Below are 14,368 nucleotides of genomic sequence, written 5' to 3' on the forward strand. Positions count from 1 at the left end.
TGCTTGATGGGTTACCTGAGAGCTCGCTGGGCCCAAAGCTCTCACTACCCATGGAAACCTTCACTTCTTGGGCCCCTTGCCCCCTTGTCTCCCTCCAGGACTTCGTTCACTCCTTCCTGCACTCCTCGGCATTGCCACCCGGGTGCCCTGCCCCTGGTTAAGCCTTTGTCATCCTTCAGGTCTTGGCTTGGCTGCCACCTCCTCCAGGAAGCCCTCCCCGACTCCCTGAATCTGAGGCTCTGATACATCTGACAGGGCACCTCTCACATGGCTTGTCCTTGCTCCTGTCCCAACGTGCCCGGCACAGAGGGCACACGGTAAATGGAAGTGAGTGACAACAGCCTGGCTCTGCACCCCAGGGTGGGCTCCCCGTTGGCAGGAGACAGCTCCCCGTGGGGGTACCAGCGGGTGCTGGGGCTGCTGGGTACCGCTGCTCAGAATGCTTGCGGCCCACCCTAATTCCCGCCCCCACGGTGCTGGAGCTGCCCACCCACACCGGCCCGAGATGCCTAGCACGCTGCAGGCTGCGAGTGCCTTATGTAACACACACCCCCGGCCCCCAAGTGCTGCCAGACCCCAGAGAGCCCACCTCCGGTCCTCGAGGAGCACGGCCCCTCCGTAGCTCTGGGGGGTGGTCGGCGTCTTCCCTGCCTGCTTCCCGGCAGGGGCGGGAGCCTGGAGCTGCCGCCTGGGCCGGGCCGAGGGTCTGTAGGGGGTCAGCAGGCACCAATCTACTTAATGTGGGTGGGGGCGCAGGAGGCTGTCCCTCCACGAGAGGGACAGCAGGTGGCGCTGGAGGGCACGGGCCAGAGATGCAGGTTCAAGTCCCGGCTCCCCCTGGCCTCCCCCCGCTTCCCCATCCTCTGCGGGGTGGGGGGGGGGCAGTGATGTCACCTCCCAGGACCCCAGTGGGGAATCGGCGAGAAAGCACCTGCCGAGCATCTGGACGTTGATGAACATGATAGCGAGCACCCACTAGCCGCCTGTGGCCGCTTGGGTTTCAGTTCATTACGATGAAATATTCGGTCTCTCCAGACACCTTTCAAGGGCTCAATGGCCACCTACAGCTTAGCGGCTGCTGTACCGGGCCCACCCAATTGCAGAACGCTTCCAGAGAGTTCTACCGGACAGCTGGAAACTTACCACCGCCCACGGTCCGGGTGCCGGGCTAAATTGCTTCCCACCTGACAATTCAGAAGGTCCAGCCCCCCCCCCCCCCCGCCATGGTGGTGGTGCCAGTGAGGCTGTTACTCTACAGGAATGTGGGGCTATTCTTGAAGGAGAAGACACATCGGAGCAGTAAGTAAAGAAATTTCCGGGGGAGGGGGGGTGAGGTGGCCGTCACCACCACCCTCCTGGAGCGGCTTCTAATGAGGCAGAGGAGGCTGGCCTGTCCCCTGGGGGCGCTGCCTTGATCTGAGTGCCCGCACCCTCCCTCCCCTGCCCACCAGCCTCCCCCCGCAGTAGAAAAAGCTCACGCCCCACCGTGGGTGCTGTGGCAAGGGGGCAGAGGCTGCCAGGACCCCCGGCCCCGTTGGGCCCACAGACGGGGAGCTGGCTAGCCCTGGGGAGACACGGAAACCGCCCCACGGTATCTGCTGGCTGAGCCGGGCCCTGGGTGATCTCTCTGGGCCCCACGTCCCTCCCCGTAGCCGTGGCCGCCAACCTCTGCTCCGCTCCGCGTTCCTCTCCTCCCTTCCTGGCTGCACGTGCTTCTGCCCAGGGGTCCCGCAAACCTCCCTCAACTCCACCGGAAGCCCCAAACATAATGCTCCCCTTTGGATCTTCATCCCGCTTGCACCCACTGGCCACCTGGACGTGGCTCATCGCTCCCTCCTGGAAATCCCGGCTTCTCCGGCCCCCGAGGCTCCTCACACACCCGCTGGCCTCCTAGCCCGGCCCAGCATCAGAGACCCTGTGAAAGCCCAAGTCTGACCATGTCTCTGCTCTGCTCAGTCCCCCTCACTCACAGCCCCCTGGACCCGCAGGCTCTCGCCTCCTCTGCTCCCCGAGCACATCTCCAGCTGCCCTGCTCCAGCCGGCCTCCCTGTTTTCCTTCAGCCACACAGGCACATCCCAGCCACCGGGCCTTTGCACCTGCTGTGTCCTCTGCCTGGAACACCATCCCTCCAGAGAGCTCCAAAGCTCAATCCCTCACTTCTTCCAGGGCTTTGCCCAAACGTCCCCTTAGTGGATGTTGGTTTTCATGGGCAGCCTGAGGGCAAACACTTGACAGATGCCGATCCACGTTAACGTATACGATGTTCTCAGGTTCTATTCATTCGTTCAGCAAGCACGTACCTGCCGTGTGCCCCTGAGCAACGCCCACACAGAACCAGCTACAACACAGCCTGGCAGGGAGGCCGGCCAGTCTAGGACCCAGCCGGGGAGCCTCAGGCTTGATCAGCTCCAAGGCCCCAGGGAAAATGACCCCGCGGCTGGTCTGAGCACGCCAGCCGGGGATCCCGGAGGGACTCCTGGCTGACAGGGACGTCACCTGGACACAGCGTGCTTTGTCAGAGCACGCAGCCTGGGGATATCTGGCTGCAGGCACATCCCCCTCCCCTCCCCCTCCCTCCCTCTGCCTCCAGCTCTTCCCGTCATTCTCCAGGAACACATCCTTCCTTGAACACGGGGCCCCCAGAAGCAGGGACCCTCCTCTCCCACTTCTTCTCCTCTCCGGTCCGGCAGGGTCCACCACCCGCGAGGAGTCTCCCCACCACTGACGCGTGCCTGGGCTCCGGGGTCAGTGATGGAGCACCCACAGCAGGCGCGTCGCCACCAAGAGGGCGTGTAACTCCCCGAGAAGGGCAGTTGCGGGCGCGCGGCTGTCTGAGAGCTCGGGGGGAGTCCGTGCCCACCCGCCCTGGCACTGGTGAGCTGCGCAACCCTGGGCAAACGTCTCCCCCTCTGTGTGCCTCTGTCTCCTCCCCCTCAAGGAATAAGAACAATTAGGACCGCCTCGAAGGGCTATTATCAGGATTTTCGGGAGACCCTGGCACAGGGTTTGGCAAATCAAAGGTGCCCAGCTGGTGGCTGTTACCACGATTATCCTTCCCCACTGGTCCCCCGCCCCCGAGTCCCTTCCCGGAGCCCGGCTTGAGAGACCTTTCCAAGCACGCAACTGCCCAGGTGCCCCTTTGCCTAGCACCACCCCCCCCCCCCCCACCACCACCGTGGCTCCCTGCACAGGCCAGCGTCTGAGGGTTTGCAGGCTCTGACTCCTCATGGGTGGGAGTGTAGCTCAGCAAATATTTACGGGACGGACGCATGACCGACTCATCCACCCGGAGGTGTTCGGGGCGGGGGGGGGGGGCGCGGGCCTCTCGGTGTTCGGTATTATTCTCAGCCCAGGTGCCAGGTAGAACCCCGGCCCGGCTGTGCCCACTTGGACGTGGCATCAGCAACTGCTAGACCGTCAGTGACCCGGAGACACGCCCCCCACCGCGCCACCGCCACACACAGGCCCTTCTGTGACCCCTGAAGCCTCAGGCGCAGATTCCTGTCTGGGTCTGGCGCTCCCACTGAGGGCTCGTCTGTATTCCGGGGCTTTGAAGGCTATTTATCTGGCGTGGCGTCTCCGGGTTCACGAGAGCCTTTAGCTACCCGGAACGTCCCATTCTGGACCAGCAGGACCAGCGGCTGCTTCTGCCCACGGGTGCCAGCTGGAGGGACTCGGGTGTGGGTCCCAGGGGCTGGGCACCCGGCTGCTTGGCTCCCGGTCCCGTCCTCACCTGGCCGGGCCCTGGATGCTGATCAGACCCAGGTCCTCGGAGCTGTCGATGAGCTGGCACCGGAACTTCTGATCCTGCAGGACCGTGCTGATGTGAGACCAGTTGTGCTGGGCCACGGCCCCGCCCACAGCCAGGTAGTAGCCGTCCCCTGGAAGAGAGGTGGTGAGGACTAGCCGGAGGCCTCTGGGTCGAGGAAGCACCTGCTCTTTCCCGGAAAGTGAAAAACACAAGCCAGAGGGCAGTGACCCTCCCCAGGGGCACCGGCTGCTCTCCGGGGGCAGGGAGTGGGGGCCGGGGGGGGGGACCCCTGGGGGCTGCACACGCCAAGGGAGCACTGTTCTGGGAGAGTCTGAGGCTTTCACCCACTTCTCAAAGGGCTCCTGACCAGGAGAGGGGGACAGCTCCCACCCGGTCGAGGCCCGAGGCTCCGTGTGTCATCAGTGCTGGGCAGCCTTGGACAGATGTCTTCCTCTCTGGCTCTGCTCTCACTCCGTATGCCCCTGGCCCCCCGGTCTCTGGATCCCCCTTTGGCCATATCAGGACTTGCTGGGGCCAGGTACCGGGCCGGGCTTTGCCAGTAATCCCCCCTTGATTCCCACCCCCGCCCCCCCCCCCCCCCACAGGAGGCTGATTCTCATCACCACCCCAGGGTTTCAGAAGAGGAGACCGAGGTTCAGAGAGGTCACATGGTAGAAAATCAGACTCTGTCCAGCTCTGAGTCATGGCCCGGGCCACACTGGCACCCAGGCTTGGGTAAACAGAGGGCAGCCCGCCTCGGCCCAGTGTCGGGGGAGAGTCACTGCCCTGGGGAGCTGGGACAGCTGTGTGGCCTTGGACCCATCACACAGCCTCCCTGAGCCCCTGTGCTCTCATCTGTCATGGAGAGTCTTTGTAGCTCCTCTGCAAGGGTACTGTGAGATCCAGCCACTGCCTGTGCCTGGGGCGGGCGGGCTCCCACCGGTCATTTGCCCATGATCTCTGGAGGAACCGGAGGGGGTGGGGGGGGTGGGGAGGGAGGCGGGAGGCCTCCTTCTTCTCAGCTTTCCCTGGACCTCCCCTCGCATCCCCCCTCTCTCCTCCCTTATTAATTCTCACGGGGCTCCCCCACCCCAGAGCAGAGGTCCCCAGGCGATCCCTGACCCCTCAGCCGCTTCTCCGTCTGTACGGTGGGAATATGGGACTGGAAATGCCCTCACAGGCCGGGTTCCCACAGCTGCTGCGGGCGGGGCCCCAGGGAGGGGCGCAGAAGGGTCTAGAAGGCCTCCTCCCGTCGGGGTCCCCTGGCAGCCACCTCTGTCAGCCTGGGCATCACTGCCGTGGGCTGGGCATAGCGTGTGGGCACGGGTGGAGATGGGCAGGGGGTTCCCTGCTGGAGAACCCTCCTGGGTGCCTCCTGCTGGTGCGTCCCAGCCCCGCCCCCCCCACATCCCCCACCCCGCAGCTGTGGTAATAGACGCAGCCACCCACCGTGATCGAAAAGCAGTCCCTCTTCACTCTACCCTTCCCTGGCAGAGGAGGGCCTGGCTGGTGGCAGAGGGCTCGGGGCAAAGGGCACCAGGCCTCTCCGTCTCCAGGAGCAGCTGCTGGCTAAGCTCTCGTGGGGGGGGGGGGGGTCCTGGGCGGGGTGGGGCTGGGCTGGGACCACCAGCTGGAAGCTTGGAGCTGGGGCCCGCCTCCCCCCCCAGTCCCGCCTGGGAAGGAGGGGAAGCGGGGGCTGCGGTCCTCAGCTGCCTCTTCCCACCCTTGTCCAGGCGACCCCTGGGACGTTCCCCACCTTGTCACCCCACATGCTGTGTGCTCCCCTAGGTCCCACGCAGAGGCCTTAGCCTCCGGGAAGCCCTTCCTGAATACACCAGGGCAAGTGGCCAGCGGCCCCGCCGTCTCCTCCACCCCCATATCCCGAAGCAGCCTCCAAGCCCCTCCTCTCAGCGCCCGGGGCAGCAGCACCTCTGGGCTGGATGGCCGGACCTGTCCCCTCCTGGCCCCAGCCTCCAATCCCACCCCCAGTCCTGCTCACCACATCCCGATCGCCCTTGCTCCCACGGCCCTCAGGAGGGTCCGAAAGCGCTCCCCCCCGCCCGTCAGAGCCTGCCGCCCATAAGGCACGTGGCTCTGATGCACTTGGCTCTGCTCTTGGGCGGGGGTCTGTCCTCACCCAGGCCCTCCACTCCCCACTGCCTCGCCGGGCCTGAGCCCCTCCTCCTCACCTTCCGGAACCCAGCTCAAACATCCCCTCCTCCGGGAAGCCCGCTCACCCACTCCACGCTGCAGAGCACGGACACGACCTCACCGCAGTGGCCTGCCCCCTTGCTCGTGCCCGGGGACCACGGCCGTCCCGCATCCACAATCTCCCTACAGCCAGGACCGTACCCTGCACCCACCTTTGGATCCTTTGGGCCGTGGGGCTGGGGAAAACAGGCTACCCCCCAAATCCCTGTGGGGATGCTCTGCAGGGATACTACCCCTCCCCACCCCGGAGGACACCGTCTGGGAATCACATAGGCCTTGGCATCAGACCGGCCTGGCCAAGAGGTGGCTCTGTGGCTCGACGCCCTCACTTCTTACTTCTCTGGGCCTCCGTTTTCTCATCTATAAGATGGGCTGAACCACACCTGCCCCATAGGACCATTAACAGCATCCACCGGGTTAAAACGTCTACCAGAGCACTGGTCAGGTATGATCAAGTCTCCTCTCTTCCTCCTTTGTCTTAAACCGATGAGCACAAAGGGAGACAGAAGCCAAAAAGACAAGTTGGCCCCCAAAAGGGCCCCCCTGGCCCCTGGGCCGGGGACTTTTACAGGCCGCGTCCTCCGCGTAGCCCCAGGGGTCCGAAGCCACCCAAGGCCCCTCCTCAAGGGACAGGAGTTACGGGGGCCGCCTGGTGCCAGGGCAGCTGCCGGGCCCGGCGTTCTCCGGACAGCTGTCCTCATCAAAGACCCAAAGTGCTGGGTCCCGAGGCTGCAGCTCCGGGCCCAGCCTGCAAGTGGCCGTGGCAGAGAGGGCAGTCAGTGGGCAGAGTCCAGGGGCTCGGGCTCCAGCCGGGGAGCTGGGGGCTGCGGGGTTGACCTTGTCCCTTCCTGTATCGTCAGCACGTCTCCTACAAGCGCGTCTTCCTTTTGGGATGCAGAAGATGCTTCAAGACCACGTTAGGCATCGACAGCTGCTTTGTACACAGCCTCGCTCGCGTGCAAATCACCACATCCTCTTGACGTCGTGGTGACCTGACGCAACGGGTATAATTAACCCGCGTCTAAAACATGCATATTTAACAGGCATGCATATTCATGGCAGGAACAGTACAGTTTTTAAGGCCGAAAATAAAACACGGTCCACATGCCGCCGGTCTTCTCGTGTTTGGCCGTGTCCCCGGGCCCGGCAGCACGTTCCAGAGCCTCCCGGGATGTGACTCAGGCGTCACGGCGCCTCCCTCACGACGCGCCACGCGCACTTCCGCTGGCAGGCCGAGCAAGAGCCCGTCCCCCGCGCCCAGGCAGCCACGCGGTTGGACCGGGAGGCGCCGGAATCTGGGAAAAACGCCTCCCGAATCATTAGCACCTTTCCCTTGCCTCTGCTCCACGGCCTGTTCTGGCCCCCGCCCTGGCAAGGCGGGCGCTCCTCGAACCGTCAGGGCCAGGAATCCCCCGGCACCTTCCGGAAGGTCCCCGTTCTCCAGATGGGGAAAGTGAGGCTCAGGGCTGTGGGCCGCAGAGCCAGGCAGTGGCAGGACCTGGCCCAGGATTTAGATGACCTGTGCCCTCACCGGGGTCCCTCTGTCCCTCCTCCCCAGCTACACCAGCCCTCCTCCAAATGGCCCCTGCTCCTCTCCAGCCAGCTCCTTACAGGCACCTTTCCAGCCGGCAGCTCCTATTCATCCACCGGGGCTCAGGCCAGAACATCACCTCCTCCAGGAAGCCTTCCTCACCCTGGCTCAGCTACTTCCATAGCCTCCATAGTCCTGCTCTTTTCCGTCCCCTTGCTTTTCCACTCGGTGTTCTAATGGTCTCTTCCCGGCCCTGTCTGTCCCTACCGTGAGATCTTGGAGGCCCGCCCAGCCTCCTTCACCTCCTGTGACCGCTGGCTGCCCGCATCTGTCTTACGGTAAAGGCTCTTTGTGAGCGCTGGGAGAAGGAAGGGGTGGACAAGTTCATTCACACAGCACAGGCGCTCTGGTTGAGCCCACTGCTTTCCCGGCTTCTGCACCACCAGTGGCAGGAGGGAAGGGTCCCCCAAGCCCCAGCTGCCGCCAGTAAGACCACTCACCCGTGCCCACAGCCTCCAGTCGGCCGGTGCTGCCCCATGACGCTGTTTTCAGCAGTCAGAGACTCAGGAATCCCACCCACGCTCGGCCCCCAAATCCACCCCAAAGGAGTCTGTGGCCGGCAAAGCAACCTTGTCCCATCGCCCCTGCACCCCCACCCAGAGATATAAACTCCACGGGCCAGAACCTCCTGGGTGCCTCAAACAGCCTGGGATGCGACAAGTGCTCAGCAGGTACTGAGTGCACCTGCCTGGCTAATGCACCCTCCTTCTTGCTCGCCTCCCCCTCCCCCAGTGCCCTGGGAGCTCGCCCGCCAACCCCTGGGGACCCTGACAGAGTCTGGGCAGCGTGGAGCCAGGCCCCTGGAGGCGGGGGCTGCCAGCTTCTCTGAATGGGCTGAGTTCTTGTGCTGACGGACCCTCCCCCTGGAGGGTCTCTCAGAGAGACACCCTCTCCTCTGCAAATCCAGTCTCTCAGAGCGGCCCCGGGGCCTCCCTGGAGAAGGAGGGTGCTTCCCACTCTGCGGATCTCAGCCGTCTCTCTTCTCCCTAGCAGGGACGGCTACGGGACTAGAGATGACCTTGCTCCGTGTGAACCAAGGGGTAGGGTCGGGGAGCTGAAGGGACAGGCAGCACATCTGGCTCAACGTGGCCGTCAGGGCTGTGCAAACAAGCATTACAGGTACTGAGCTGCCTGTCACTGGAGGCATGCAAGCAAAGGCGAAGGGGCTGCAGAGGGCAACCCAGGAACAGCTTGAGCACTGAACTGCACACCTTCTAAGGACCTGCCCCGGCCTGAGACAGAGATCAAAGTCGGTTCGGCATAGATGTCGGTGGCAGAAAGGAGCTAGTACGTCCAAGTGGGAAGCACGGCCTCCTCCGTGGCTCCCTCTGTTCTGGGCAGGCACGCTGAGTATGCCCACGCCCTCGCTGTTCTGAAACACCGCGGTACGGACAGGTTCAAAGACATAATCACGGAGTACTCAGAGCCCGCATCACTGCCTGAACAAAGCCGACCGCCAGCCTGAAGCGACACCTCTAATCTCCCAAGCCCTGACCGCTGCGGGCACCACAGGTAATTACAGAGCGGCCCTCGGCAGCCCGTCCCCGGCCACCGCCGGTCACCGGAACAAGGCTGCAGTGACAACATCGCTCAGCCCGTGGGGCATCTCCTACCTTCAAAGGCGGGGGCCAGGGCGGAGGCCTGGGGGCCGGGGGCCAGGCGGCTGACAGTCAGGTCGCTTTCGGTGCCGCCCCTGTGGTTCAGCATGCAGGTATACACGGTCGAGCCTGGGGGCGAGAGAAAGACCCGGAGTGGGGAGCCTCTCGGCACAGCCCGGCACACACAAGTCTGGGACCACTCGACGGGATGCCCTAGCGCAGGTGACCTCAAAAGGTGACGTCACCACGACCGGGTGGCCCAGAGCGGGAGGAGCAGGTCACCCAGCACTGCTGTTCCCGGAGGAGGAAGGGTCAAGAGTGGGGCTTTGGGGCGTCTGGGTGGCTCGGTCGGTTGAGCATCCGACTTCGGCTCAGGTCATGATCTCGTGGTTCGAGAGTTCGAGCCCTGCGTCGGGCTCTGTGCCGACAGCTCGGAGCCTGGAACCTGCTTCGGATTCTGTGCCTCCCTCTCTCTCTCTGCCCCTCCCCCACTCATGCTCTGTCTCTCTCAAAAATGAATAAAAATATAAAAAAAAAAAAAAAAGAGTGGGGCTTCTTTCTTCTTGAAACACCTCGGCCCGGGACGTGGATGTCCCCCATCCCAGCCTCCCACCCACCCCCCACATGCCAGAAAGTTCTTAGGAGCAGGGTTCCTGTCTCACTCACTCTGGTGCCCCCGTGCCTGCTGAGCAGAGGCTCCTGATGTCTGTCCGCATAAACGACTATGTGGATGGATGGATGAAAGGGGGTGAACGGGAAGGTGGATGGAGGGGTGCTGGGGCGGGGTTGGGGGGACGGGGGGTGTGGGTCAGGGGGAGGTTTAAGAGGAGCAGGTGGGGCGACTGCCGGAAAAATGGTGTCACAGGTTGAACTGTGTCCCTGAAATGACATGTTGAGGTCCCAACCCCGAGTACGTGTGAACGTGAGCTTATTTGGAAACAGGGCTTTGCTATGTGATCGTGTTAGGATGGCCCTTATGGCGGGCTCTAATCCGGGATGCTGGTGCCCTTATGAGGAGAAGCAAACGCAGGGATGTGTGATGTCAAGGCAGGGGCGAGATTGGTGCCCGCCCCCACCCCCTGGAGACAGAGAGGCAGGAAGTGTCCCACCTCCGGTCTCAGAGACAGCACAGCCTTGCTACCTTCCTGAGTGTGCACTTGTAGCCTCTGGAATGATCAGACAACATGTTTCCATTGTTTAGAACCAGCCCGTTTACGGTGTTTTGTTACAGCAGCCCCAGGGAGCTAATACAGACGGGTGGGGGGAGGGTAACATAAAAGGAGATGAACATCCCAAATATTACATGGGACACACTTAAGAGGAAAACATCGTCCATTCTTGAGACTCAAATCTATCTGACCTTCCTGTATTTTTATTTAATTCTGGAAACCCTCTTCGGGGAGAGTGTTCCTGTGGGGAGTGCCCAAAGGGGCTCCACATTTACAGAGAGCCTCCTGCCTTGCATCCTTTCTGGAAGAAAGTAAATGGAGAAGGGAGGGAGGGAGGAGGGAAAGGAAGGGCAGGGGGAGGGACAGTGGAAGGTGCTGGGGGCCTAGGGCCTGAGGTGTGGCATTGAGGGCAGAGAGATCTAGACGCAGGGGTCCAGGCCCAGGCCAGGGGGCAGAGCCCTGAGCTGGAGAAGCCTAGAGGGGACAGAGCCAGCTTGCCGCCTGGTCTCAGCACCCAGGGCTGTGCCCAGGGAGTTCTTCCTGGCACCAAAGTGGGAGAGGGGCATGGCCCTCTGGAGGTCGTACCTGGGGGTCGGCTGACATCAGCAGAGAAGAGCCAGTCGGCAGCCTTCCTCGCATCCAAACCCACCAGGTAGAACTTTCCGAAGTAGGACATGTTGAACACAGCAGCGGCCCCTCTGCAGGCCAGACATTCCTTCTTGATCTGAAAAGTTCCAGGGAGGAAGGCCGCCATGAGGGCTCTGAGCTATGCCTCCTCAGAGCAGGGCCCGCTGGGCTCTCCCTGGCACACCTGCTCTGAGACTCCCTCCCCACTCCCAGCTGGGAACACAACAAGACCACTCTTCAGAAGCACAGGGAATTATACCCCGCAAAAGAAGACAACAGATTCAACAGCATGTTCTTGGACCACAATGGAATTACATTAGAATCACAGCAGGAGGAAACTTGGGGAGTTTGCATATAAGTGACATTGAACAACACATCCCTGAATAACCAAAGAATCAAAGAAAACACTTGTGGGGGGAGGGTTGGGAAATACTTTGAGAAGGAGGGAAGGAAGGCAGGGCCTTGCTCACAGAGACCTTACACCTGCAAATGGTTCCAAAGTTCTCCATGGATGCCTCAGCTTCCCACTTGGAGAAATTGGAAAAGAAGGGTGAATTAAACCAGAAGCAAGCAGAAGGAAAGACTTAATAAAGACTAGAATAGGATATAGAGGAAATGGAGAATAGAGAAATGGAGAAAATCGGCAAAAACAAAGCTGGTTCTTTGGAATGATCAACAAAAGTAGCAGACTCACAAAGAAAATAAGACAGGAGACTCAAAGTACTAAAATCGGGAAGGAAAGAGGGGACATCACTACCGACCTTACAGCAGTAAAAGGGTTGTAAGGGAAAACCATGCATAACCGCATGCCAGCGTGTGACGTGTGAAACGGACACATTCCTAGAAAGACACAAGTTATTAAACCTGACTGAAGAAGAAGGGTTCCCCGGGTGGCTTGGGTGGTTGAGTGTAAGACTTTGGCTCAGGTCATGATCTCACGGTCCGTGAGTTCGAGCCCCGTGTCGGGCTCTGTGCTGACAGCTGGGAGCCTGGAGCCTCCTTTGGATTCTGTGTCTCCCTCTCTCTCTGCCCCTCCCCTGCTCCTGCTTTGTCTTTCTCTGTCTCTCAAAAAAAAAAAAAAAAGTTAAAAAATAAAAGAAACTAATTCTACCTACATCATCAAAAAGAATTTAAAAATACCCACAAATTTAACAAAAGAAGTGCAAAACTTGTACTCTGAAAACTCAGCAATATTTTTGAAAGAAATTTAAAGAAGGCCTGAACGAGTGGAAAGACATCCCATGTTTACAAAACGAAGACTTGATATTGCTAAGATGATGTGCTCTCCAAACGGATCCAGATTCAACACGATCGCCGTTAAAATCGCAGCGGGCTTCTTGGCAGAAATTGACAAACTGATCCTAAAATTCATATGGAAATGCAAGGGACCCAGAATAGTTAAAACCATCTTGAAAAAGAAGGACCAAGCTGGGAGACTCACGCTTCCTGATTTCAAAACTCACTACAAAACCATTGTAATCAAGACACTAACACAAGGATACGCATATAGATCACTGGAATGGGGTTGAGAGTCCAGAAATAAACCCGCACGTTTATGGTCACTGCTTTTCCACAAGGATGCCAAGGCCACGTGAGGAGGAAGCCACGGTCGTCAACACGTGGTGCCCGTGCAGCTGGACAGCCACACGCAGAGAAGGAGGCTGGGCCCCTACCTCACACCATACACGAACCGTAGTCAAAGTGGGTCCTAGACCTAAGAGTAAGAGCTAAACTATACAATTCGTAGAAGAAAACATGGGAGTGTCTTGTGGCCTTGGGTTAGGAAATGCCTTCTGAAATATGACCCCAGAAACACAAGCAACAAAAGAAACAATCCGTAAGCTGGATTTCACCAAAATCAAGCCCTTTTGTGCTGCCAACAACACCATCAAGAAAGGGAAAAGACAACCCACAGAATGGGAGGAAGTATCTGGACGGCATAAATCTGATAAGAGACTTGTACCCAGCATATAACAGGAAGTCTTATAACTCAATACAAAGACCAGTAACCCAATTTAAATGAGCAAGGTGTCTGAATAGACATTTCTCCAAAGAAGATGCACGAATGGCCAGTAAGCACATGGGAAGACGCTCACCATCATTAGCCAGTAGGGAAATGCAGCTCGAAACCCCAGTGAGATCCCACCTCACACCCACTAGGGTGTCTGGGATCAAAGAGAGAGAATCACCAGTGGCGGCGAGGACTTGGAGAAGTCACAACCCTCACCCACAGATCCTCAAAATGTTAAGCATCGAGGTCCCACAAGACCCAGCAACGCACCGGCCAGACATCTACCCAAGAGAAATAAAAACCTACGTGCAGACAGAAACCCGTCAGGGCATGATCGTAGCGACGTTATTCCTAACAAGCAAAAAGCGGGGCCAGCTCGAATGTCCGGACACACTGCAGAGCATCCACGTAACTGAAAACTGCTCAGAAAAAGAAGTGACGAAGCACAGACACGCCCCAAAACGTGGACGGACCTTGAAACTACGGTGCCGAGCGAAAGAAGCCAGTCACGGAAGACCGCACGTTGTAGGACTCCATTGATAGGAAACGTCCCAGCAGGTAAAGCTCCAGGGACAGAAGGAGCTTTAGTGGCTGCTGAGGGGAGGATGGGGTGGGAGAGGGTGGGGGATGGGGGTGACAGCTGGCAGGTCAGGGTTTCTCCTGGGGGTGGACAAAAACGTTCTAACATCACATCGTGGTGACGGCTGCACCGGCCCAGGGGGACACTAAAAAACACCGCCAGATTGTGGGACACCTGGGTGGCTCAGTCCGTCAAGTGCCCGACTTCCGCTCAGGTTGCGATCTCACAGCCCGTGAGTTCGAGCCCCGCATCGGGCTCTGTGCTGACAGCTCGGAGCCCAGATCCTCCTTCAGATTCTGTCTGTCTCTCTCTCTTTCAAAAATAAACATTAAAAAATTTTTTAAAAAGCACCAAATTATACACTTTAAGTGGATGCATTGTGTGGTACGTGAATTCTATCTCAGGAAAGCTGTATTTTTTTTTTTTTTTTTTTTTTTTTTTTTTACACAAAGAACACAGCGTGCCTGCTGGCCGGTATACAGATGCCCCTGCCAGGCCCTCCAGGTCCCGAATTGTCCATCCGTTTTTCTCCTCCGTCTTCTGTCCCGGAGCCACTGCATCTTTGTTCCACATACATCACCCAGCCGCTGAGGGGAGGCCCCACCTTTGCCGCTCACTGAAGGAAAAATTGTGGCAGCAAAGCTACCCCTCACCGAGCACTGGCTGTGCGTCGGGGACCTGTGTCACCTCCTCCACCCCGAGGTTCCAACACCACTTTCCACGAGGACACTGCCCTCTGAGGCCCGGGGAGGGGACGCGCGGTCTGTTGGGGGCCAGGCGGCTAGAAGATCGCGGAGCCGTGCATCCGGCCCGTGCTGTCGCGGGGCCC

General features: G+C 59.8%; 1 protein-coding gene across 2 annotated transcripts in view; it reads right to left on the bottom strand.

Annotated features, from left to right (window-relative positions):
* Positions 1–14,368, bottom strand: part of SARDH (sarcosine dehydrogenase) — a 62,987-nt gene that overhangs the window by 18,137 nt on the left and 30,482 nt on the right. For both annotated transcript variants that reach the window (XM_043566988.1, XM_043566989.1), the window contains 3 exons: positions 10,907–11,045; positions 9,168–9,281; positions 3,735–3,882 (listed from right to left, as the gene is read on the bottom strand). In XM_043566988.1, coding sequence (XP_043422923.1) covers positions 3,735–3,882; positions 9,168–9,281; positions 10,907–11,045 — 401 coding nt within the window. The remainder of the gene's footprint in view (positions 1–3,734; positions 3,883–9,167; positions 9,282–10,906; positions 11,046–14,368) is intronic.

Source organism: Prionailurus bengalensis, chromosome D4 (genome assembly GCF_016509475.1).
Source record: "Prionailurus bengalensis isolate Pbe53 chromosome D4, Fcat_Pben_1.1_paternal_pri, whole genome shotgun sequence".
NCBI lineage: Eukaryota > Metazoa > Chordata > Mammalia > Carnivora > Felidae > Prionailurus > Prionailurus bengalensis.